This window comes from Taudactylus pleione, unplaced genomic scaffold, assembly GCF_031769625.1.
Source record: "Taudactylus pleione unplaced genomic scaffold, aTauple2 ptg000959l, whole genome shotgun sequence".
Taxonomy (NCBI): domain Eukaryota; kingdom Metazoa; phylum Chordata; class Amphibia; order Anura; family Myobatrachidae; genus Taudactylus; species Taudactylus pleione.
The window spans coordinates 263,166-290,976 of record NW_028285360.1 but is presented as its reverse complement, the minus strand read 5'-3'; the positions used below and the strand labels follow the sequence as shown (position 1 = coordinate 290,976).

General features: G+C 42.6%; 1 protein-coding gene across 2 annotated transcripts in view; it reads left to right on the top strand.

Annotated features, from left to right (window-relative positions):
• The window catches only part of LOC148473159 (membrane-bound glycerophospholipid O-acyltransferase 2-like), a 53,777-nt gene extending 26,633 nt beyond the window's left edge, over positions 1 to 27,144 (top strand). For both annotated transcript variants that reach the window (XM_088459962.1, XM_088459963.1), the window contains 8 exons: positions 174 to 228; positions 1,160 to 1,289; positions 6,649 to 6,823; positions 11,732 to 11,835; positions 15,247 to 15,311; positions 22,991 to 23,123; positions 24,354 to 24,505; positions 25,716 to 27,144. In XM_088459962.1, coding sequence (XP_088316088.1) covers positions 174 to 228; positions 1,160 to 1,289; positions 6,649 to 6,823; positions 11,732 to 11,835; positions 15,247 to 15,311; positions 22,991 to 23,123; positions 24,354 to 24,505; positions 25,716 to 25,845 — 944 coding nt within the window. In that variant the 3' untranslated portion in view covers positions 25,846 to 27,144. The remainder of the gene's footprint in view (positions 1 to 173; positions 229 to 1,159; positions 1,290 to 6,648; positions 6,824 to 11,731; positions 11,836 to 15,246; positions 15,312 to 22,990; positions 23,124 to 24,353; positions 24,506 to 25,715) is intronic.
• Positions 27,145 to 27,811: the final 667 nt, after the last annotated feature.

The following is a 27,811-nucleotide window of genomic DNA, read 5'->3' as shown; positions in this document are numbered from 1 at the left end:
TGTAGGGTACGGAGAGCGCAATGTATCATTCCATGGCATCGTGCCATCGCTGGGTACACACATTGCATATTGCGAATCCAGCTTAAGTATTTAATGATGTTTTTGTGTAAGTACAGTAGTGTCAGTAAGTACAGTAGTGTCACATCTAAGATGTCCGCTATACCATGTTGCAGGTGCTGTGCGCAGTGATCAGTCCCTAAGCCCCTCACAGAGGTACCTTGCTATTCAGTAAGTTTTCTCCGTCTCCACCTTTATATTTTACTTTTCTTTTTTAACCTTTGTTATTTGGTTCAATATTATTTTAAACCTATTTGTTTCTTGCAAGCATAGTCTGCCCAACATACCATGTGTAGTTGGCACAGGCTTGTGAGTTGGCACAGGAATATGTCTGATGACAATGAATATTTTCTTCATACTAGTTAAACAGGAAAATCAGACACAGCATTGTCAACAATTGTTACAGCACACCATCATTTGTACCAGAGTGTGCAAAAGACATGCATTCAACTTAACCCCAACCCAAAAGCAAATAAAACTACTTTGTGGCTTAACTTGGAAACTCAGCTCTAATAAACAATGGACAAATGATTTTAAGGGCTGGTTTCAATTAGCGGTGCTAATTACCGCAGGCTTTTAGCAGTGCTAAAGCTTCCCGCAGCCTGGCCGGGTCCTGGCAACTTGCGACACGCCCCCGTTTCCGGGAACGCCCCCGCTCCGCCTCCCAAACGCCGCAGCCTGTCAATCAGGCTGCGACTGGGACACACTGCGAGGGGGCTCGCAGTCGGAGGGCTGCAAATGCGCAGTACACCTGCTGCGCATGCGCAGTCCTCCAAATATCGCAAATGTGCGCTAACCATCGGGCTAGCTTACATCTCTGAATCAGGCACTCAGTGTGCAGCTAGTGGTGTTTGTGAAGTGTAATGTAAGACAATGAAGGTTTTAATCATTTGCTTATGAAATATAATAGGAGCAGCTTGATCACTAAATGCTTAGTTTAAAAAAAGGATAATTTGACTGACATGTGTGGACTGTATATAATAAACAGTATTTGCACAAATAAGCCCAAGCAGCATTTTTTAAATAAATCATATACAATTTGTATTTCTGCATATTATTCTCTAGCACATTGTTTCACACACATTTCTTTCTTGCTGTCTAGCGCTCCCCCTGGAATCCTCCCATATTTTAGTTATACGGTGGGATTTTTAGGTCTTCTTGCAGGACCTCTCTGTTCTTTCAATGACTACCAGAAATTTATACATGGAGAGGAGAAAACAAGGAACCCAAATGTGAGTAGAAGAGTGTGGTGAGGGTAAATGACAGCTTCGGTTTAAGTTTCATTGTACAATATGAAAAGGTTGTTGTGTGAGTCGTCGCTATGCTATTTATAGAGCGATGTACCCTCTTATACTAGTGGTGGCCAGGGGTGATGTTCAGGGTGGTTGACGAAAGCCCTGACCGTCCATTAGAGTTTTACTGGTAATTCTATATAAATAAAGCAACCTAGTATATTTCAGATCAGAAATTCAACCCTTATAGGTAAATATTTGACATAGGGTTTGTTATACCTTTATAATAAAAGTATTAAAGGATGACCATCCTACCATTCAGAATAAACTGTTTTAATTCCTATTGTTTATGAGAAGTTAGTAATCCCTTTTCCCTAATGTTCCCTTAGCAACCCCTATGTATATTGATGAAAGCTAACTTTCTATAAAGCCATATTGGTCAGGATTAATCATGAAGGAGTTTATTAAGCTCAATATAGTGACTGACACTCAGGGACGGACTGGGTCGTGCTCCGAATCACGGGGGCATGACCTCGCGGCACGCCCCTGTCTGTCAGTATCCCCCGCGGAGCTGCTGGCCATCGGCCCTTCTGGCATTTGCCAGAAGTACCAGATGGGCAGTCCGGCCCTGCTGACATTCAAGCAACAATCTTAAAGTATATTGTAAAAAGTGGAAATGACTGAGGCTCTGATTCAGAGACGGATGCTAATGTGATCACACAGGTAATAGTTTCAAAGTTTACCAGAGCATAGGAACGCCCACCGCTGCCTTCTCATCTGCTTACGATGTTGCATATCTGTGTAAATATCGATAACATCGACCAGCATTGCAGGCCTTGTGGAAGGTAAGACCAGTCTGAAGTACACCGGCTCTCCTGACACGAAGAGATCGCTATGGCTAATATATGCACGCCAATGTAACGGCATTAAACCTGCGTTTTTCTAACCACCCCCCTGTTACCTCCCCCAAATGCTGACTACCTGTCACTCAGTTTGCGAATTAATCCTCTCTGCATGCATAATCGCAAACCAATCGCTATGCGTGCACAGCACGGCTTATACGCATGCGCAATGGCAAACAATAGCTCGATCTGCATAAGAATCTCTATTGCGTCCATCTCTGAATCAGGCCCTGAATCAATTACTAGAGGCTATGATTATCCGCTGGCATGTGGAATTCACCATAAGAAATAGCTTCATTACAGATATTTAAGGGACTGTAATACTCTTTATTTGACTTGTGTTCAGTAAAAACTGTGAAAATACTGTATGTGTTCTGTGTTTGGATAAAGACCTTTCTGCAGGGATGCGGTCCCTTCTGATCTCTCCCCTCCCTTCGCCTTGATAGTCTCCTTCCCTTTAAATACAAGGCTGATAATAAATCATAATTTATTAAGAATGGTATTAGTTTGCTTTTAGTCGAGGGATAATATAGTAATACACTTCTTATACATTTCAGTGGCTAACCTATCTAATCCAGGGTCTTTTTTGTTCAAAAAGTAGATAATTGCAATATGTAGATCTTCAACACATAGGGGTTCTAACTTCTTGTAGAGTTGGATATACATAGAACAGGGAAGTGCGAAATGTGATTTATCATACTGTGCATCACACAGTTAAAACTGTTAAAATAATGATTTCATTAATATTGACACCTGCAAAATGTCGACATTGACAGGAGGGTTAGGAGTAGCTCTAGGGTTACAGTTGCCGTTAAGGTTATGGGTTGTCATTAGGGTTAGGGACAGAATTGTAAGACAACTACTGTGTTGACATGCTAAATGTCGACATGGTCAATGCTGGCATTATAAACCTGTCAACATGATGAATTTGACCGTAGGACAGATATACCACACCCGTTGCAAGTTTTGTGTTGATGATCATCAGTACGGACTTTGCTCTAAAAAGATAATTAAATAAAAGAAAGTTACAGGCAGATGAGCTGGAAACCTCCCACCCAAAAGTAAGCATGGGTTCCCCGAAATTGCTGCTATCAGCGCTAGGCTATGTCAGCTGGTGATGCTATAGCAGAGAAACTGGAAGCATTAGATCTCCTTGCTATAATACCAACCTGTATTCTCAGCAGGCCCTGTGGGCCCCTTAATAAAACCAGCCCTGTGCTGGTAGAACTAGTGCTATTCACACACACTTGAGAGTTGGAACATGATACAATTATATTTTTCCCCTGTACTACAGGTCCCAGCATGCCTTTAAGTATTACAAGTTCCGGGACACCCATGGCTGCATGAGATGACCTGTATGCTCAAAGAAGCAATATAACAAAAACACAGATCTAAACACAGATCTAATTGAAAAATAATTGCATTATAAGTAAAAAATTCCCCACACAAGCCGCTATTCACCAATGTAGTGTTCATCTGTGTTCTGGGCAGGGAGAGGAACATCTTCTGTTCATGTACAGTATGCATTAACAGCTTGGAAATATAACAAACTATTGACAACAAGAATGTGCTCATTACAGAGCCGCGACCCAAATGGTAACAACAAGTGGCACATCAGTTTGATTTATACATTGTGGTATGTGGACACAGCGTTTGTAGTGTACAATGCATCCAACGGTACATGAGCCTCTCAGTGAATAAATGAAACATAATTCAGTTCAGGGAATTCACAACAGTCCTCTGTCCATCATTAGAACCTATGCCCAGTATAATAACATCAAACTTACCACATACAACCCAGTGCCCACTACTTAAGTTCCTGTGCCCAGCATAAAATAGTAGTCTTATTTCTCATCAGTTTCATAATTTTAGCCCTGGACCTATATTAAAAGCATCTTACTCACCACAATGTTCTGCCAATTCTTACACCAATTAGCATAACAGCTTTGTCCCAATGCCACCACATATTGGCCCTGATTCAGAGCCGGACGCTCTGACAGAGCGCTCGCTCTGAATCAGGGCCGTCCTTCTTGATTTTTAGAGCTGCCCCCTGGCCGTTCGTATAGCTGTGGGTAACCATCCACAGCTATAGCGAGCGGCCAGGAAGATGGTCGCGATGGTCAAGACCATCGCGACCATCGGGCTTGAGACGAGACCCTTGTGGTAGGGTCTCGTTGCCGCAAGCCCTGGAGTGCTTTCGGCTCAAACAGCCGAAAGCACTCCCACTGACATCACTTGTGATGTCAGTGGGGCCGGCCCCAGATGGTAGGCGTTCCCATGGGAACGCCTCCGTCTGGGCAGCCACGCCCCCGGCACGCCCACCAAAGGGGGCGTGCTGTCACTCAACATCGACAGCATGCCCCCTTTGGTACGAGACCCAGAGCGACGGTTTGCCCGTTGCTATCCGGGTCTCGCGCATGCGCACGACGGAGCCGGCTCCGTCGTGTGTGCATGCGCACTGGGCCAACATCGACGCGCTTGCGAGCGATCAGCGCTCGCGAGCGGGTCTGAATCAGGCCCATAGGCCCTGATTCAGAGGTGACGCTAATGCAGTCACAGCTGCAATTACTTTTGGTTTCACTGCTGTGATAATATGCAAATGCATAGTCTTCCCTTCTGTAATTGCGAGCGCCAGAGATTTCAAGCCCAGTGGACAGTGGAAATCCGCCAGTGTACTGGAACACTCCACCATTGGCGCACCATTGCTATGACCATCGTCACTTACAGTAGGATGCCCTTTTGCTGGTGCAGTGTCTCCTTCTAGACTTTCTCTAATCATGGCCTCTAGCTGCGGCTCTGAGAAAGTAGCCGCGTTCACGCCCTTGACACTCATATAACATGCCCATGAGACAGCATTTTTTGGGGGTTCACTTCAGGCCACCTCCCAGACATCTCCAAGGAACGCCTATGGCTGCCGCAGCCTGCTCTATTACAAGCATCTCCATTTGCAACAGAGATCTCTCAGTGGTACGCATGCACCGTAGGAGTTTCTCAGACTTTTTGCACATGCGCAGTAGCAAGTAAATGCTCAACTGCACAAACATCGACACTTCGTCCACCTCTGAATCAGGTCATTAGTTCTGTGTCCAGATTTAAGTCCTCATGTCCAATAGACTCAATAAGCATCATATGCTATCAAATGAGTACACACTTGCCGATGCCGGAACGACTGTGTGATAGCGGGGGCAATGCTGCATTCAGCAGCATGGCCCCTGTTGATGATATTGCCAATTGGACCTGCATGCAGGTCCAACTGGCGATGTTGCTGATGACATGCGGGAGTGCACATCGTCAGCGACATAGCGGATAAACACATATCGTCTGTACCCGACATATCGTGTGTACCCGGCTTTAGACACAAGCTCATCACATCACATACATTTGATTGTTTCCAGCCATCGGATGCAGCTTTCCGATGTCCATCCAATGATTGCCAGTCTATACAGCTGTGGACACCCAGAAGTGGTGTTTGCAGCTCAGAGCTCTGAATGCTTCTGCACATAATTGCCTAAAATCATTGAGATTTGAAAAAAAAAGCTCCAAACCCAGGATTTCGGGATTAGTTCAGCGCATGCACTATTTATTTTTTTTTAAGCGCTGAGAACCTGCATCAGGCAGCTCAGACACTGCCCAGCTGCCCCCGGCTGTGTGGCTGTGCGCCGCGTGACATGATGTCAGAGGTCACACTGTGCAGCTCGATGCCGGCTGCGCCCACCCACCCTCCTGCCCATACCATGCTTAAGCCTAAGCAGAGGAGGACTGTCTGCTGCTTGACGGGGTGGCCGCGGGTATCATCACAGAGGGAGCCAGCCCAGACAGCCACAAAAAGATGTGCCTACAAGCGGAGGCCAGTACACGGGGGGATGGGGAAGGGGACGAGAGAGATATAAGAACTGGCGAGGGGGAGAGAGATAAGGACTGAGGGACGAGGAGGAGATAGAGAGAGATAAGGACTGAGGGGGGGAGGGGGGGAGAGAGATAAGGACTGGTGAGGGGGAGAGAGATAAGGACTGAGTGACGAGGGGGACAGAGAGAGAGAGAGAGATAAAGACTGAGGGACGGGGGGGGGAGAGAGATAAGGACTGAGGGACAAGGGGGAGAGAGAGAGAGAGAGATAAGGACTGAGGGACAGAGGGGGGGGGGGAGAGAGATAAGGACTGAGGGACAGGAGGAGGATAGAGTGCAGCCACTGAGTCCTGCTGCTGCCTGCCAGTGCCACCACCAACTCAATCCCGTGATTGAGGTTTTTCAATCCTGAATCCTGGGATTGAAAAAACGGCCCAGGATTGGGCTCCCTATGCATAATCACAGTATAACCATTTATGGTTATACCATTGGATGGTTGCGATGGTAGTAGCCATCGTTGGATTTGATGTCGGAAGCCCAGCAACCATTCCATGCCGTGCTTTCCGATGTCCGTCCCTAGACAATACTGTAATGTTGTGTTGTTTTTTTAGGTAGCAGTGTGCAAGAAGTTATGCCTGTGCACTGTTCTGCTGGCTGCTCACATAATGCTGTCAGATCGATTTTCTATATCTAATGACCCACACCGCTCTCTGACTGGACATTTTGTGGAAATCTACCTCACTGCAGCTACCAGAAGGCCCAAGTACTATTTTGCCTGGACACTAGGTGAGATGTTAAGATATATTTTACATAGCACTGATATTCTAAAAAATAGAATGCCACTGGTATGCAGTTATCTGCTGTACTCTGTTTCACTTTTGTGAGTATACTTATAACTACAGATGTGCCCTCATACTGTACATCTAGCCTCCTTGCGCTATAAACAGCCCTTTTAGTCGTGTCATGCTGTGCAGTGACTTGGTTGCGCCGAGTGTCTTTTCATGCAACATTTTCCCTTCAATGTGTCTTGATATGCGGCATGCCTATATTCTGTGTGCAACTGCAGGTGCATCTGCATGCAAAATCCTATGTTACAGTATCACAGCCGCTGTAAACCCAACTTCAGCTACGTAGTATTGCAGGGTCTTCTCTGTAAAAATTGTGGCCACTATTGATAACAATATGTCACCTGTGCAGCTCTGCAGTAGCCAACAGGGACTCGTCTAAACACTCAGTACTATATGTGTTCTCACTCAGCCCCCACTCTGCGGACACTGTGGCTCAGTGAGCCAGTTGAGGTGATATCTACCTGAGGGGGGCGCCCTCGTGATCCAATCCTGGCTCTTACCTCTAGACCACAACAGCGGCGGGTGTACCGTCAGTAGTTGCAGCGCTGGGTGGGCAGTTACTCTACTTAGTGTCTGGGTCCGTCAGCCTCATTGGGGCAGTATTAAAAGTGTGAAAGTAGCGGCGGGTACACTGCTGAGGCTGCAGTACACACCAACCATTGTAGATTGGCGCCAGATATTCTGGGTGTGGGCAGGTACACCAGGGAAAGACAGAAAATATACACTTGAGCGCTCCTCCTCTGAAGTAAATAATCCCAATTAATTAAGTAATTAAAAGACAGTTCAAAAAAGTCCAAAATGATCTCTTCAAAAATTCTTCAGATGTAATATTCTTGTTAGTACATTTTCCTCCAATGAAAAAATGAAGTAAACACGACAATTTCTTTTTTCAACACACTAGTATACAACCCCTTCAGTGTCAAACAGCACCTCCAAACAAATCAAAACAAGGGATCTCCCATAGTGAAGTATTGTAAATTTATTTCACATAAAAATCAAGGTAAATAAAAATGGCAGCGTACCACATTCAACCTTTTCAGGTGACCTGTTGGAGCTTGCCATTATCTAGAACCTTTGAAGGGACCAGTCACCTAACAGGGAAAGGTGAACTGCTTTTAGGGAAGCAAAAAAACCCTCATTGCTTTTACACTGTGCCTTTCTGAAAAGGTTGAATGTGGTACGCTGCCATTTTTATTTACCTTGATTTTTATGTGAAATAAATTTACAATACTTCACTATGGGAGATCCCTTGTTTTGATTTGTTTGGAGGTGCTGTTTGACACTGAAGGGGTTGTATACTAGTGTGTTGAAAAAAGAAATTGTCGTGTTTACGTCATTTTTTCATTGGAGGAAAACATACTAACAAGAATATTACATCTGAAGAATTTTTGAAGAGATCATTTTGGACTTTTTTTAACTGTTTTTTAATTAATAAATTGGGATTATTTACTTCAGAGGAGGAGCGCTAAAGTGTATATTTTCTTTTCATGCTTATTTGGTGACGGGTGTAGGTCACAATTTCTTGAGCTGCACTCCTGATTCATTGGAGCGCGGGTGTTATATATTATTTCTTGTTTAGGTACACCAGGGAGGCTGCTGATTGCTCTGCCCCATTTCGGCCCTCGAGCTGGCCCTGCCCTTCACTACTGCAATGATTTACCAGGGAATGGTCCCTGGCAGTCTTGTTAACACCAGCAAGGGAATGCAAGGGATTACTAATTTGCGGACCGGCTGGCACCCTTAACAGGCTCTGGCGTCTGCTTGTAGGATTGTCATACTTTGATAAGGATAGGCAGTAAATAATAAATGTTGACAGTTGCACTACCTGTGTCCCAAAGGTTTTATCAATGTATGTGGTTTTATACCTTTACTACGCCTAGTACTTACTAAGTACTCTAGATCTGTTCCAACATTTTCATAAAAGTATTTTGTCCCCTTTTAGAAAATAAATACTATCTATGTAAATATCCTTTATAGAGCTATGAACATAAATAAATTCATGTGGCCTTATTTGTGAATAGATATAAAGTAGAGATGTGCTGTTCGGTCTTCCTGAAAACTGAACACACCCGAACATTGGGGTTCGGAGTAGAACCGAGTCCCAGCACGGGTCAGCTGTAAGTTTGGAACACGGATTTAAACAACAAATCTCGGGTTTTGGATTGCATGTAAGCAGGTTCAAATTACATGATTTTAGTTTTTTTTTTTTTTCAATTTTAAAGAAATCCAAAGCCGAATAGAACTAAAATACTTGAGGATGGTTTTGCCAAAACCATAACAAGTGAGGGAGGTTTTGCCAAAACCAAAACATGGGGATTAATACACATCTCTAATATAAAGTTTAAACTGTAAATTTTCATTTATTTTATTGCATGTAGGGCTGACATAAATCAGGAAAAAAATATGTTTTCCTGTATGTTGTATTGTGCCTTGTCATTGCTGCTATATAAAAATAAAAAATATAAAAATGGGAGCAGTTAGACTTGGCTGCTCATTTAAAATATTTTTTACTTAATAAAACCCGGTGCTGATTGTGCTTAAATACGGGGGACCCCTACGTCGTTTGTCCCCCGTATTTTGCACAACCAGCACTGGGTCACTAAAGCCCGGGGCTGGTTGCGCTTTTGGGGAGGGGGTCACGCCGTTTTCTTTTGGGGGGGGGGGGTTTACACAGGTTTTTATTTTTTAAACACAGCAGCACGGACGGGTCTCACTGATCCCGTCCATGCATCTGTGTTTATTTTTTTACAGACAGATGCATGCATCACGGATATCCCTGATCCGTGCAAGCTTCTGTCTGCTATCCTGCACAATCTAAAGATCAACAAATCTTTAGATCGTGCACAATAGATCTTGTGACACATTGTGCAGCTTTGCTGCACATCGTGTCCTGGTGTGCTGGGTAGAGTTCAAGGGAAATTGCTCATGATATCGCATTGTGAGCACATCACGTAGTGTGTAGGCACATTCACAAGTGGCTGTGCTGGCAAAGTGACTGCGTATAGGGGGCACACTGCACACTGATGTATGCTGCGCTATACTCTGCTGATTAAAGTGTCGAGACTTTCAAGTGGCTGTGTGTACAAAAAAAAAAAGTTTAAAAAAAGTAAAGAAAACTTTCAAGAAAGCTATAAGTTTAAAAAGAGAAAGAAAAACGTATTTTTTGGTGCTGTACCCCACTGTCTATACAAGCACCCTGACTCAGTTGAGCACTAGCCCTCTGTGTGTATAAGCACCCTGACTCCTTGAGCAATAGCCCTCTGTATGTATAAGCACCCTGACTCAGTTGAGCAATAGCCTTCTGTATGTATAAGCACCGTGACTCCTTGGGCAGTAGCCCTCTGTGTGTATAAGGCTATAAGCACCGTGACTCCTTGGGCAATAGCCCTCAGTGTGTATAAGCACCGTTACTCCTTGGGCAATAGCCCTCTGTGTGTATAAGCACCGTGACTCCTTGGGCAATTGCCATCTGTGTATACAAGCACCGTGACTCCTAGGGCAATAGCCATCTGTGTATACAAGCACCGTGACTCCTTGGGCCTTAGCCCTCTGTGTGTCCATAACTACTGTGACACAGTAGTGAGTGACAGTGAGTGGCAATGTTTCATAGATGTGCTTTAAACTGCGGTGTCTGTCGTTTAGTAACCAGCCAGCTAACTGCAGCCTTTGGCCAATAATCGTGAAAACAATATTGTGAGCTGTGAGGTGGTCTAAATTGACTATAAATAACTGGAAAATAATGTTATTGGGGTTAATAATACTCTAGGAACAAAAAAAAAGCCCAACTTATGTGATTTTTTTGTAAATTTTTGTAAAAAAAAATCCAAATCCAAAGCCAGTCACGGCAGGTTTGGCAAATCCAAATCCACAGCCGAACGACGAATCAAAACCAAATCCAGCAAAAATGGTCTGGCGCACATCCCTAATGGAGAGCTGCGGCAGTTGATGCAGTGGATTGTTGCTGTTTACCATATAGAAGCAGGAAAAAGTAGAGCATGTCCTATTTACCCCATCCCTTTCTTATCACTTGTGCAGATAGGAATCTATTGCAGAGTGAGTGACAGGCCGTGAGCGTTTGGGGGTGGTAATGGGGGAGTGGTTGGAGAAACGCAGGCGTGCCTGACTGAATGCCGTTGCATGGACATACATAAATTAGCCACTGCGATTGCATACGTAGCTTGAGAGCCCTCTGCGTGTGACGAGACTTACAATTTCTGCGACGGGTCAGACCTGCTGTAATCGTACATGATGGGCCAATGTGCCTCGATGTTACCGATATATACGCAGGACTGCGAGGTAGTACAGATGTGAGAAAGCAGCAGTGGGAGTCTCTATGCTGGCTGAGCTGTGGCAGACATTAGCATATTTTCGCAGCTGCATTGCGTGCGATTACGCAGCTGCGATCGCAATTGTGATCCGTGCTGAATCAGGCTCTATATTCCCTACCACATGTACACACACACATACAGACTAGGGTAATTTTTTGTCGGGAGCCAATTAACCTACCAGTATATTTTTGGATTATGAGAGGGAACTGGAGGAAACCCACGCAAGCATGTGGAGAATATACAAACTCCACGTGCAAGACTTCAATCACTATATTTCCTCTGTCCAGGAATACTGCATTTTTCAATTCAGCCTTTGTACATCTATCCCTAGCTGGAGGTGACTTCTATTGAAGAGCAAATATTAAAGTAACTGAAGTACACTACAGCATACTGGGTAACATACAGTATAAACAAATATACTGCATTTAAATATAGAATGTCTTTATTTTTGTTCTGATCGATCAAGTATTCTAGGCTATTAAACAATCTGTATGGAATGTTTACTCATTTGTGTTTAGCGGACGTCATAAATAATGCAGCTGGCTTTGGGTTTAATGGAATCTCTGAAGATGGAGTGGAGAGATGGGACCTGCTGTCCAACCTGAATATAATAGGAATCGAGGTGAGTGACTTACATACCATATACCTCCCAACTGTCCCATTCCAGGGGTCATCAACCTTGGCCCTCCAGCTGCTGTGGAACTACACATCCCAGCATGCACTGCCACCTTTTTGATATAACAGCATGCTAAAACTATGGAAGTGCATGCTGGGATGTGTAGTTCCACAGCAGCTGGAGGGCCAAGGTTGAAGACCCTTCATTAGGCGGTAAAGTCCATATTTTAGGTTACTATCCTGGCAGTCAGAAATGTTGGGAGTAGGAAAGGAGGAGGATTATCTCATTGGCACACCAGCTGCATAGGTTTAGTAAATTTTCCAATATGAATATCACCGCAATTCAACAAATACAGCAAATAAACAAAGAGTAGGAAAAGACACAACCAACGGCGCTCAAGACAAACACACAAATATAATACTAATACGTCCCTTGATGTTGTTGGATATGGAGAGACGTCCTGATGTTAGGTAAACAGCATGTGTCCTTTTTTTATTTTTCTCTAGGAAGTCCTTAAGTGTTATTTGCTGAGCGGATATGAAAAATAAAAAGCATAGAAACAGGTGTTATATGTTCATATGATGGCTCTTAGGTTAGTCTATAAATGACGGGGAAAAATTCTTCAATCAATCAAATAATCTTTAATAGCCTAGTCTGGAGAACACATGTAAAAGACTTTTCACTCTCTTAAATGTTAACAATAAGCGTACCCCAAACTCACAGTGTGTGGATAAAGAAAACTCCAATAAATGGTATCTTTTTAAGCTAGCTTTGATGGCGTACCCGAACTCACACTCAGGGCCAAATGAGAATATTTATTTGGGGAGAACAGCAACATATCCAATATAACCTGGGGCACAACAATCTAAACCATCTTGAAAGATACCTTTATGGGATCAACCCCTTGAAACTGAGTGTGAGTTCGGGTATGCCATCAAAGTTACCTTAAAAAGATACTTTTATAGGAGTTTTCTTTATGGACATGCTGTGAGTTTGGGGTACGCCCATCAGGGCCGTAGCTAGGGTAGTGTGGCCGGTGCCATCGCACAGAGCACCACAGGTCAGGGGGCGCTGTTTGGGCCTGTCAAATTTCTGTTTATTCTCATTCTCACTTGTAGCTTCCTCTTATTTCATCTCCAGCACCTCCTGGCCTCCCCTATCTCTTCCCTGACCCTTTCCCGTGAAGCCACGGCCCTTTTTTGGGTGCATTATGTCCCTTTGAAAAAAGAAGGGGGCGCCAATGCTCATTCTGGCACAGGGCACCAAAAAGTCTAGTTACGGCTCTGACGTCCATCGTTAACATTTGAGAGAGTGAATAGTCTTTTACATGTGGGACGTATTAGTATTATATTTGTGTGTTTGTCTTGAGCGCCATTGGTTGTGTCTTTTTCTACTCCAGGAATGTTGGGAGGTCCTTATGTACTGGTACATGTACAGTGCTGAGGTCTTTTTGGGGGTGTGGTATTTTATGTCGACATTCAGAATGTTCATGTTCTGAATGTCAACATGGACATATGTGACATATCGTTTCCCATCCCACTATTTAAGCCCTAACTCTACCATAAACCTAACACTAAATTGTACTGACAACATGCACAGTGTTGAAAAATAGAGCAGCTGCAGAATCTGTTAAACACAATTAAGGGTCACTCAAACCAACGCAGGAAATATAAAATTAAAAATAATTATATGTTTATTATAATTAATAGACCAATACAAATGTCAATCAATGAGGCAATCAGAAAACATGTAGCAGCTGTATTAGTTGTAAAAATCATGCAAATGAGCAATCTAGAATTTTTATTAAAAAACATGCACAGTGTTGACATTATGACCATGTCAGTATTGTGTATGTTGACATGTCACAAATCTACATTTTGACTGTCGACGTTCTATATGTCAACGTTATGACTAGTTTTAGAGTGTGGTTGGGACATCCTGGCATTTCGAAAAGCATTAGCCAAACTTCTACATTATGTAGCCATGCCTTTTTTGTTTGCATGAGCATGTCACACGCACACTTTTTCCAGATTTGCCATGGGAATAATGTTATGAAGTATGCCTACGGGGCTGTACAGAGGAGAAATCAATGCTGTGCCCATCTTTAGGGTGAATGACCAAAGCCACGGGAAATTGAGACATTTCTCCCATTTGGTATGTGTCACAGACAGGGTTACAAGCAGGCAAGGGCCCAGGCTTTGTATCCACCCCCCACTTCCCTTCCTTGGCATCCCTGCTCAGAGCTGTAACTAGACATTTGGAGCCCTGTGTCAGAAAGAGCATTGGTGCCCCCTCCGATATTGTAAACAGGGACAGGCACACCGTAGGTGCTTGCCCCCAAAATGGGACGTGGTCTCGTGGGGCCACACTATAGTACCCCCAGTTTACATTATGCCACACACTAGTGCCCCATATTCACATTACACTACATAGTAGTGTCCTTTATACATGGTAGTAGGCCACACAGTAGTAATGCCCCTTTCACATTATGCACACTCAGTAGTAATTGACCCTACACATTATGACCACAGTAGTAATGCTCCATACACATTATGCCACACAGTAGTAATTAACCTTACACATTATAACCACAGTAGTAATGCTCCATACACATTATGCCACATAGTAGAAATCCCCTGCACCACACTAGTTACGGCCCTGTCCCTGCTCACATATACTAATATGCTTAACTTGTGTTGTCTTATTGAAGTCTATTAAATGAAGGAAATCTATGATAAATTGCTACAACGCCTATTAGATCTGGGAAATTAATTTTTGCAAATCCGAACAGGTAATGAGTGTAAAAAAATTACATATGTTATACTGGAAAAATGGTGCATGAAATATAAATGTTATTCTTGTATTTTCCAAGGTTACAGTAACCTTCTTTACAAATGTATTATATTACCTATGTTAGAGGGGAGTACGCTCCTGTGCTGTCTCCACCGCTCTGTAGCAGTGACCCTGGTGGGATGACGTTACTGCGCATGTGCGACCTGGCACACGCCATTGTGTTAGAGTGCCACAGTACTGCACACGGACAGTACTTAGCTCGTCAGGTGAGACAACTATTGCCTGTACTACTGCTGCCACTAGCATCAGTAGTGATCACAGCTGTATTCCTGCATTACCGCTGTTAACGCTGTTTAACCCTGTGTGTTACCGCTATTAGCAATAAACCTGCAAGCTTGGTTAAGAACCTTCTATGTGGACTAACCTCCATTTTACACCCGCTAACACCTATTGTAATTGTAATCACCCAGGTACCACCAATAGATCATATCAATAACAGTAGCTGTGGTCCTCACTTATGATATGACATTAGATATTCGGAACACAACATAGAAGTAAAACTAGGCATACTTGTGTAGATCTCATTATTGTATTTTGCAAATGTCTCTATTTTGTTTCTTTTAGACCGCTACCAGCTTCAAGATGTTTATTGATAACTGGAACATACAGACAGCAGTGTGGCTAAAAGAGTTAAGTATCAATTTTACAATATAAGTCCATCTGTATACTCTATTCCAGAGTAGTTGTAGTTCACCTATCTCTGGAGATCATGTGGTATCTTCCTCTTATTCTGCTCCAAATCTTTTTGAGGCCTATTCATGATCCCTTATGGGCCACTTACACAGTAAAGAGCGCGGGGTACTGTTCGGCCAACGTAATAACATATGTAATGATGTTGTAAAGTTTGTTACTAGGTATGGTCTAAGGATCTAAATGGAGCAGTGCCCTTGTTTCCTTGTACTGTGAATATGTGTTTTTACCACTCTTAAATCTTTCCCCTTTCCCCGAGAATGTCATGTAAGGCAGTACAGAGGCATGTAGTACATGACCACAGCATGTAGCCCCATGCTGCTCAGGACAGGACTCATTGACATGCTAGAATTCAGAAGCCAGCCAATTCCTGCACTTGACTGTAGAGATAAAAAGAGGCAAAACCAGAGACTCAGGTTAGCTGTTGAATAATTTTTTCTGTTCCTGGCCTTCGTCGCAGGACGGATGTGAAGCTAATTCAGGAGTCTGCGGATCTTGCCAGCCTCCCTGGAATCTCTCTACGGAGAAGGTCCAGTAAAAGATACGCAGCAAAAACATACAGTCGGGTGCATAAATATTGGGACATTGACAGAGTTTTCATATTTTGGACTCTATTCACCACCACAATGGCTTTGAAATGAAAAACAAACAAGATGTGCTTTAACTGCAGACTTTCAGATTTAATTTGAGGGTAATTACATCCAAATCAGGTGAACGGTGTAGGAATTACAACGGTTTCTATATGTGCCTCCCACTTTTTAAGGGGCCAAAAGTAATGGGACTATCAACTCAAAAGCTATTTCATGGACAGGTGTGGGCTATTCCCTTGTTATTTCATTATCAATTAAGCAGGTAAAAGGTCTGGAGTTGATTCTAGGTGTGACATTTGCATTTGGAATCAGTTGCTGTCGACTCTCAATATGAGATCCAAAGAGCTGTCACTATCAGTGAAGCAAGCCATCATTAGGCTGAAAAATCAAAACAAACCCATCAGAGAGATAGCAAAAACATTAGGTGTGGCCATGTCAACTGTTTGGAACATTCTTAAAAGAAAGAACGCACCGGAGAACCTATGGGCTTCTACCGCATCTCGCTGCTAGGAGGGATCCAATCGGATCCCTCCCAGCATGCCCCGCGGCCGTCACGTCACTCTGCGCATGCGCAGATGGACTCCCGGGTCATAAACCCGGAAGTCCACTGTGCAGCAGAGATCGCAAAGGACAGCTCTTATCGGAAGAGCTGTCCTTTGCTTTACTGATCGCGTATGTTAGTGCATATGCGATCAGTACCAATGCGATGTCCGGCGGTGTTAGACGGTAAGTGTTACTGCATCCCGCCCCTGACCACTAAAGCCACATAACTGACTTCAAATCTGTGTCCCCGACTGATACAATTGAAAATAATCAGGAATTCTGATATTCCATTCTAAAAATGACTATTTTTGGCCTGGTTGTTTAGTCATCTGCTGACCACATCAGGGGCCTGATTCAGAGCCACACGTAGTTGCATGAAAATTCCTAAAACTCCTACGCATCCGTTACACAGAGTGTACGCACAAAGGCGCTGTTGAGACCGAGAAGCACAGTATCAGAAATATTGTGGAAAAGTGATCAGTGTTCCTGGCCGGAGACTGGGAGGTGGCTAGAAATGCAGACAAAAATGGTCTGCTTATTAGGCGTGTTATGGGAGTGTCGTGGGTCTGTCAGTGAAGCAGCAGCCTCCTGTATCCATCTGTCTATAGCTGTGAGTCACACTCACAGCTATAGACAGATGGATACAGGAGGCATGCATCGAATCAGTTGGATGCCATTTGATACTTCTTTATTATTTTATAAGTGGTGGACCACATTTCTGATATATCTATAAACCTTTATGTGGTGCACTTACTCAACTTTCTAAGATATACCCCTGAGGAAGTCTCGTAATGAGACAAAACGCGTAGGGTTGAAAGAGCTGATAGGCACACTATTACAAACCCACACCCCCAACATAAGGGGTACGGGAGATTGGGATGATTACCCTCATGTGTGGACCTTAACAGCGCTTTAGAACATTGTGTAAGCAATATTTATGTCTATTCTGCGAAATTATTGGTTTTAATAAAATGCATATAATTCTATTAATGTTGGCTATTGGCCTGATTTTTTTGAGTGTTTTTGGTGTGAGGGTGTAAATTATAGAGCCCTGAAAGATTTAGCAGACAAGCTCAGACATTTTATTGGATATTGTTAAGACGGGTTGGGTATGGGATGCCGGCCGCTCAGGATGCAGGCGGTCAGAATCCCGACGCCGGCATCTTGACCAGGTTAGACTGCAGATGCCCCCAGCTAAGTAGTCCTAACCTAACCCCCAACTCTCCCTTCCCAGTGCCTAAACGTAACACCCCCCCCATAGTGCCTAAACCTAACCCTTCCTCTCTGCAGCCTAAACCTAACCCCCCCTTCCCCCCCCTCTGCAGCCTAACCCTTGTGCCTAACCCCTAACCCTTACCTTCGGGATTATGGCAGTGGGGATGCTGGCACTCTGACTGCCAGAATCCCAGGTGTCGGCATTCTGACCGCATCCTGTTAAGACATATCATTTGTACATTGAACAGTGGTTCTCAAAAAAATTGAACATTTGGGTCAGCAAGTTCAAGCCTGGAACCTTAAGCCTAAAAAGGATTATTCATTTCACTTCTGCAAAACTTTGTCTTTGAACTGCATTTTTAATAATTTCATAATTATTTATATATATATATATATATATATATATATATATATATATATTTATTTAGGTATTATGGACTTTACCCAGTTCTCAGCGCTGGGCTTTGCTAACATTACGGCTGTTCATTTACACTTCATTACATTTACCACAGCAGCCGCTGGACTTGATCCAGCCTGCGGTGCACTTGTTCCCATATCAGCACTGGGAGCTGGCTCTTTGTATACAATCCCCATCACACAAACCAACAGAATACATTGACTCAGGTGCTGTCACATTGCTGAATTCTTTCGGCGTTGGGACTTTAACCATCATCTCGCTGCAGTGTACATTACACAGTGCCTGCGACCTGCATTTGGTTTGAAAGTGGCGCCTAGTGCCGATTTGTCCATTTAAAGATGGCGCCGCGGCACGAGGGTTAACCCCTTCAGTGCAGCTGCCATCATCTTGGCCAAATAGGGGAAACGGTAACGGGACTGGGAACTGGGCGCACTGCGTGTACAGATGCAGAAAGTGGGCACCGCAGACCTTATCATTCAGCCGCACGGATGTACACAAGGAAAGGAGTTTGTAGCGGCATTTGCATAAAGTCGCAGATGGGCAACCACCATCCATTTCTGAATCGGACCCTAAGGGTCTGATCAGACTTGCGCGCAAGTCCATTTTGTGGACAGATCTTTTGATTTTTTTTTAAAAAAACTGCGCATTCTCTGTAGTTGAGCATACACAATTTTTAGTAACTATAGGCTATTCAGATCGTACACATTTCAGCTGTATCAATTGCAGCTAAGTGTGTGAAACTGGTTGGCAACTGGGGCATTCATACGTAGGTTGAGTGATCCAAGGGTGTGTAATCGGAATTGCAGATTATTCAGAGGTGAATGTATGCAACTGTGAAATAGGCCCTAAGTGTGATCTGTACATTCAGTCTGACTGCCAAATGACTGTACATATGCAGTTTGGCCACGGACTTTGGTGTATACCAGAGCTTTTTATTTCTTCTCTATTACACCTATAAACCATATTTGTTTTTAAATCAATTACTTTTTATTTAAAGTTTTGAAAATAAACCCAATAAAATATAGTAATATTAATAAAAGCAAGTGCAGCAAGTATGAAAAGTAAATTTTGTGACATATACATACAGACAAAGCAAAGTATAAGGTACAGTCATATTATTTAGGGTACACATACATGTATTTGGTTCCCGAAGCAGGAGCTGGAAACCAAAAACAACAAGCACAGGAGGTACATAAAAAAAAAAAACAAGGAGATCCTATATAAATGTCCCACCATAAGACTGACCACATCCGCAAAAATAATAAAAATAATAACTAAACAAATCCAAAATACACCCAAAACAAACCTACCCTATAACCCCCCAGCCTGTGTAGCCTATCCCCAACTCAGGTATACCTGGATCCCACATTTCCCTCCCCCCAAACTAAACTAACCTACTACTAACAGTCCCCCCCTCCCTCCCCCAGATTGAAAGGAAAGATATTCAGATAACTGACTGGGGCAAAAATACAAAAATGGCCATATCCAGGACGATGCAGGCAGCCGTCTCCTCCCATAAACTACTTTCCCGCACTTCCGTAAAATGACTAGAAATATATACAGAAATACTGAAATGTAATAGGCTAAAAAACAAACAGATTACGTATATCTAAGGTGCTTTGACAGAGAAACTACCTTTACCAGGAAAGCAGGGTGATCCCATAAAATAGACAGAAGCTTAAAAATAGCTACAGCAAAATACAGTGGTGGCCAAAATTGCAGACACTTTTTGAAATTTGAATGTTTTTCAACTTGGAATGCTTATAAAAACTGTTACACTTCATGCAGTGCAATGATTCATATATCAAATGAAAGGAAATTTAATGCCGAATTCAACACAATAAACAGAGGTCAAATATTTGCATTACAAGGGAAGTTATGTAGTGAAATCAACACTTAGGGTGAAAATCCCTGTGTACTTATGATGTTACTGTCCTATCAGTATTTCGTTGGGTATCCTTTATTTTTCAAGACAGAAGCACAGCTATGTGTCATTGAGCCAACCAATGTTTGGAGCTCTTCTTTCTTTTTTATGTGGCGCCATGAGACAATTATAGCCTCAATTAATTGTCTTATATTGGATGGACGCCTCAGATGTACCAGTTTTTTCAAACAGAACCACAAATGTTCTATGGTGTTCAGGTCTGGCCTGTTTCCTGGCCATCCCAGCACCTGTATGTCATTCTCCGTGAACCACTGTTTGCATGTCCATGCAGTGTGGCAGGGAGCTGAATCCTGCTGGAAAAAAAATGGGGCATTATCTGGAAAAAGATCCCTGATAGAAGGTAGAAGTTTTGGTTGTAGGATGGTGTCAATGTAGTTTCTGCTGTTCAGTGTGCCATCTATGACATAAAGGCGGCCTACAGCATCTGCTGTCATACATGCCCAGATCATAACACTTGTAGGATTCTTTGTTGTCGCTTGAATAAAATCTGGATGTACCTCTTCTCCGATGCGACGTCTCACACATTTTCTCCCATCACTAATAAATATCGATATCTTAGTTTCATCACTCCATACAACTTGTTTCCACTGACCTTCTGTCCATACAATGTGTTATTTTGCCCACTGTATTCGTTTCTGCCGCTGCTTTTTATTCAGCAATGGCTTTTTTCGGGGAATCCTACCTTTTAGGCCAACCTCCGTTAGTCTTCTCCGTTCCGTTCTTGCACTGACAAACACACCAGTTGCACTGAGTTTACTGCTAATGGCCGCAGATGACATCCATCTGTCCCTGACGCAAATTTGTTTTATTCTCCTATCATCAACAGCTGTTTTTCCGGCCTTTTCCTTCTTTGTTTTGTATAGATTGTGTTTCCTGATAGCGTAAACAAAACTTTCGTACTCCTGATGTTGTCACATTCCCACCAATTTCTCTCTCAATTGCTGCATAAGAAAGACCATTTTCACTTAACACCACAATCCTGGATCACATCGCTGTGCTGCGGTCTTGAAAAATAAAGGATACCCAACGAAATACTGATAGGACAGTAACATCATAAGTACACAGGGATTTTCACACTAAGTGTAGTTTTCATGGCATAACTTCCCTTGTAATGCAAATATTTGACCTCTGTTTATTGTGTTGAATTCAGCATTACATTTCCTTTCATTTGATATATGAATCATTGCACTGTGTGAAGTGAAACAGTTTTTATAAGCATTCGAAGTTGATAAACATTCAAATTTCAAAATGTGTCCGCAATTTTGGCCACCAGTGTACAGTATATATAAAACAGAATATCTAGATATAACAGGAGTCTCATATAACAAACATATAACCAAATAAAATATAATAATCACAAATTATATTAAATGACATACAAATATGTGATAAAAAGGATATCTATATAAGAATACTATAAAGTACTAGGCAATTACAGAAGAATCTTCAAATATACTATGGCAGGTCATATCTTACTAACAACTTGCATATAACAACTGGTAAGGCAAACTAATAGATTGATGCAAATCAGTCCGGCCAAGCTTAGGCCCACTGTGAAAATCCACCATAATGAGCAGTCCTGTTCCAGCATGTCCGAAAACCGACAGGGAAGTACATAAAATATAACAGCAGTAAGTCCTGGAACCACGGCAGACCCCACAGGGCTAAACATCTGAATTTGGCCAATGCAGAGAGAACCACAGTCATATGGAAGGAGAAATACATGAACTGATTTTCCTCAAATGGAGTGTGAACTGCAGGATAAATAAAAATGGAGATTCAGACATCTCAGTCTCCTCCCGGGGTTGCCAAGGGATTCAGCAGGAAGCAAGAATATTCATTTGTAAATCCCCAACTTTGCTGATAAGTCTCTGAGCAGAGGCATTGATAGCTTGCAGGATCTGTTGTAGAGAGGCCTCCGTGTTTGTTTTTTTTACAGGTGTGATAATAGCAGAAATCAGCAAGGACTGGGTATAGGAGCTGTGTAATGGAGGCTGGGGTGGGGCCCAAACAAGAATTATACGACCAAGGATTACAGTGTGGGCAATCTTGCAGAGAAACTGCCCCTCCACATGTACCCAGGATGCAGCAACCTTAAAGAAGCAGGTCAGGGACTGTAAACAGCCTCCTCACCTAAAATGACCGCAGGACAGACTGACAGCTTGGTACATCAGTAAAGGAGCCAGAGCATCCACATGCAGCCACGACCTTTCGAAACGCACACATCAAACACCAGACAGTGAGGTCCGCCGCGGACCGGACTGCACAGGAGTGCCGGGAATAGCACAAAGAGAGACACTGCCGGGACCTCAGCTAGGCCAGGATACTGTCTTCAGCGTCGGAGCCAGTAAGTATAATTAGCAGGCACGCAGGGGGACAAAACTACCACCGGAGGTGCAGTGATATGTAATGCACCTGTGGTTCAAGTTTCAGCCCAGTACTGTCAGGGGAACAGGATAAAACACGGATATTTAGCAGGAGCTCATGCAACCAGCTACCTGCTCCGACCAGAGCCAAGCCACGCCCCTCCTATAAACCATATTTGTGCACATTGAATTGGTCTAATTTAGCTAAGTATCGATTATTCCACTTTCCACAACTATTGATTATTCACAGAGAGAAATTAATAAATGATGGTAGGGATGCGAAACTGTTGTGTAGGTATCACTAAATCAGTGGTTCTCAACTCCAGTCCACAAGTACCCCCAACTGGTCATGTGTTCAGGATTTCTATCTGTGCAAACAGGTGGGATAATCACCGACCCAGTAAAATGGATGAACTCACCTGTGCACATTTAGGACTGGAGTTGACAACCACTGTACTAGATCAAAGGTGCATCTCTTTAAGCCATATCTTGGATTATGATTACTATACTTATACCGGACTTACACTACTTTCTTATGCAGGGTTTGTTATGATCGAAGTCCATTTTACCCACTGCTTTCTACTTTCCTGCTCTCAGCGGCCTGGCATGGTGTAAATCCAGGGTATTACCTGACCTTTCTCACTGCTGTGCCTATCACACTTGCAGCTCGCAGGGTAAGTCACCTAATTTGTAGTTATATGCACACACACTCTGCCCACAGACACGCATAAACGCACTCTGGGCCTAATTCCAAGATTTACTCTAATGCAATCGCAGCTGCGATCACTTACGGACCACAATAGCGAAAATATGCTGTCTCCAAAAGCTTACTCGGGCATAGGGACGACCACTGCTGCATTCTCATATCAATCTGACAATGTGCAACAGCGTAAACATCTGTAACATCGGCGCAGATCGGGCAGTCACACAGCTTGTAAGTCAAGTCTGACCTGCCTCAAACACTGCGGCTCTCCTGACACGCTAAAAGCTATCATGCTATGAAGGAGATCGCAAAGGCTAATTTAACAGTCAGACACGCCTGAGTTTTTCCAGCCACTCCCACCTCCCCCAAATGTTGATTAACTATCACTCACTTTGCGAGTGCATCCTCTGTACGAGCGGAATCAGAATACAATTGTTGCATGTGCGCACTGTGGCATTCATACATGTGCAATGGCTGAAAATCGCTCGATCTGCGTAAATATCATCATTGTGTGAATCTTGGAATCAGGCCCTCTGTCTCCAGGCACACGTGTACGCACTCTGAATGCATGCAATTTGCTCCCAGGTTCATGCATGTGTATCCAGCCCCAGACACACTTCTCCATATATACACACATGCATGCTTACAGCTTGGTCCGATTTCACTTTATCTAGCCTCCTCTACAACAGCTCTCCCTAATCAAGTTATTCACAGGTGCGAGGAAGCTGTCATATAGGGAAGTGGAGGTGGGGTATCTTACGATCTTAATGCAGTTATTCCCAAACTGGGTGCCACAGGGTACTTGCAGGGGTGCCATGGGTTGGTGGGCCAGGACCAAAATAAATTATTTATGGTCAATGTGATAGGAAAAGCCATTGCTATTGGTTGCCATTAATAAAATATGTGGACAAACAGAAGCGCAACCACCACATAACTGAACTTAAGGATGACAGATGAGCACAATTTACTTTAATACTTTTACTGAATATCTCAATAAAAACATTTTGGCCTAGGGGCGCAGTGGAAACAATGCGGAGACTCCAGGGTGATGTGATTCAAGTCCTATTTGTATCTTCCATACATTAAGCTGAACGAATATTCTGTACAATATAGGTTACATGAAATCAAAGTAATGGGACAAGAAATATATTTTATGGATGTTTTGCCTACAGTGCTAATTGTTTTCTATACTTTTAATTAGGTGAGGCAAACAGTACGTCCATGGTTCCAGCATACATTATGGAGTAAATCAGTGTATAGCGTGACCACTTGGGCTTGTACACAGATAGCAATGAGCTACACTGTGGCACCATTCATACTGCTAGAACTTGGACCATCGCTGCAACTATACAGGTAAAGGGGAGGTGTTGGAGACTGATTATTGAAATCTATAATACTTACGATGAACAGAATCTGAAAATAGAGAATGTACTAAATGGTGGCATCCATATAAAGCTGGAGAGTGATAAAGATTATGGAGGAGAAGTATCAATGCTTGGAGAGAGATAAAGTGGAAAGAGATAACGGGGCCTATTCATGAAGTAGTGAAAAGCCCTGTTTAACTGAAAACAGGGCTTTTCACTGCTTCATTCTATTCATGAAACGGGTTGCTGTGGAGAAGCTCATGACTCTGAATCTGTATATGTTCTACAATGTAGCAGCCGCAGCTTTTTTCATTCCAAGGTATATAAGGGCTCAAGTCATTTCAATGCAAACTGAATAGTGCCGGGAAGAAGCTCCCGGAGCTGTAAAAAAAAGTCAGACTGAAGGATTTCTTCTCGCACCCCTTCCGCCAAAACTGCTGACGTGATGCTGTTTTCTGCCCTTAGTGCGGCGGAAACAGCCTCGCACCAGGCACTTAAGTTGGAGAATGCCGGTTCTCATGACTATACACCATGTTTAAGGTGTGAGAGCGAGCATTCTTCGATATAAAAGCGTGCTGAATTACAATACCTCTGGGAGCTCCTTCCCGGCGCTATTCAATTCGTGTTGAATTGACTTGAGCCCTTATATACCTTGGAATGAAAAGACATGTTGAATTGAATTGAGCCCATAAAAACTTAGGTGCACTCAGATATACAAGTGTCACACATCAAATGAATCAGCACAGTCTGCTGGTGCCTCCTAGTCATATTTCAACTTTTTGTTGAAAAAAGAGTAGCACGGGACCTGGTTGCTCACTCATGCTAGGCAAGTTGCACTGCATGGCGTATTGAGCTTAGATGTATGAAGTCACAGCTGTATGAACACTCTTCAATATAGAACAGTCATCTGTATAATTATGGTATACTGTATGTGATGTAGAGCTGTCTGTACTTTGAGAACATAATGAATCCCAGACTATTCAAACACTGTCCTTAAATAGAATAATTACTCCCCATACCACTAAAATGCTTTACATATGCCTTACCCACTTGAAATAAATGCCCTTTAAAAGTAGTTACATGTTAGTTAAGATGTGATATATAAAGTTTAGAAATTCAGTGGCTCATTTATTAAACTTAGAGAATATAAATGAGTGATCTAATCAGCACAAATAACACTTTCGCTTACATTGTTGCAGATCTTTGAGCTTCTTCTTACACATTCTCCCTTTGCTGCTGCTCCTTATTCTCCCCCAGCAAAAAAGACTTCAGCCTGTAAAATCAAGTCATACAGAGCCAACCGACCAACCCCTAAAGAAGGAAATGTAAAGAAGATGACCAACTATTTTTTTTTACAAATGTGCATGTGAGCCTCAGATTAATATTTTTATTATTACATGTCAGTAACTTATTTTAAGGAACAACATTTATTTGTACAGTATGTGTTAAGTACCTAACTAGGTTGTCCAGGATCTAGAAGTCTACTGAGGTGTGATTCTGCAATAGCGATAAACAAACTAATATTATGGCAGTACATGGACTGCTGTGATCATTGTTAGCACCTATTGCCCCAATGATGCCTCTGACTGGGAGGGATAAGTGCATCTCACACATATAAGCAAAGGTCTAGCAGCAAAGTATTATTTGAATTATACTCAGGTGTTGGCTATGGAACTGAATGCTTGAATGCAAACATTGTGCCTTATTCTATGTTATTTATGTTTTCCCTGTGCATAAGAGTGGAAAAGAGTTGAAGGCAAAACCCTGTTATAACGAACAGTGATTATAATGCCGAACACGTATAGGAAGGAAGCATTGCTCAATCTCTAGGTTCCATACATTGCTATGCAGTTTCCATGTGTTTCTTCGCATAGGAAATGCAGGAAACCTGACTAAAGAATTAACTCCATTATTTCATTAAGTGTTGACTGTGTTTACTGCATGATACCTAGTGCACATGTAGCAAACGCATGTAAATTCAATAAGTAATTACCTATGTTTCAGTGCATTACAGAAAATATATCAAAACTCATAGAGCAACATGTATAATGCCAATGAAAAAAGTTGAGCTGTAATTTTTGAAGAAGAAAGAACATGAGGAGCTTATGCAATAAGTAAACATATACCAGATATCACATATATATTCAAAGCTTATCTGGGAGATTAATGTTACAATCTGTATCGCTACATATCGCAGTGATACAGAATGGTTTGCCAGATTGGACAGATATCTGACAGACAATTGCATAGTGTATGCCCAGCATTAGTCACCATCCCCATAGAGGTCTATGGGGACAGTCTTTAGCTGTGGTAAGTATGGTAATGGCAGAGAAATATCTGATTTCTCCAGCATTAACCCTCTGTTAAATAGACAAAAGCAGAGATGGCGCTCTTTATCAATGTGTATAACGCTCTTCAACACTTTTTAAATATACCTCATACTGATCACCTTCTGTTAGCACAATCATCTTTCCCTCTTATAAATAACACTATATTTAGGAATACTCCAAAAGAGGTGCTTACTGTGGCCTGCCAAAGCAGATGCAAAAGACTGAGCTATATTTTTGAGTTTGTATGTTTTATTTTCCGATTTTGCATCTTGCTCTTAAGAAGAGATGTGCAGGCTCGGATAGGTTCAAATTTTCCCGCCAAGTTCTGATTTTTCCCGCCAAAAAGTCGGGTCTCAGAAAGAGGCAAATTATCATCTTTCATGGACAAACATCATCATTCCTGGACAAAAGTCCATGGAAGATGATGTTTGTCCATGAAAGATGACGTTTTGCCTCTTTCTGAGACCCGATTTTTGCCGGGAAAAATCCAAACTTGGCGGGAAAATTCAAACCTATACGAGCCTGCACATCTCTACTCTTAAGTAATCACAGTGATTTAAAAACTGGATATGGCTTAAACAGCACTTTATTTAAAATGTAATAGTGTTTGCCTGGAACAGAGAAATCAATTTGAAAAAATAGCACCTGCTTCCCATTTATATAGTATATTAAGTAACTTTTATTAAACCACTGTTTCTTATGAAATTGCATGTGATCTTTGATCTTTATAGGGAAATGTGTGCTAATTATTTAACTTCTTAAAAACAATACAGTGCACTCTGTAAAATTGATGGAAACATGTAAAACACTTGTAGTACACAATAGGTGGAACAGGTGGTGATTTTACCTATATATTCTGTTGAAATATGGTCTGCTGTTTAAATCACATCCACTTTTAATGCCACGGAGATCACTCCCCACGTAAGATCACAAAACTGGAAATAGACATGCCAACGCAATAAGAA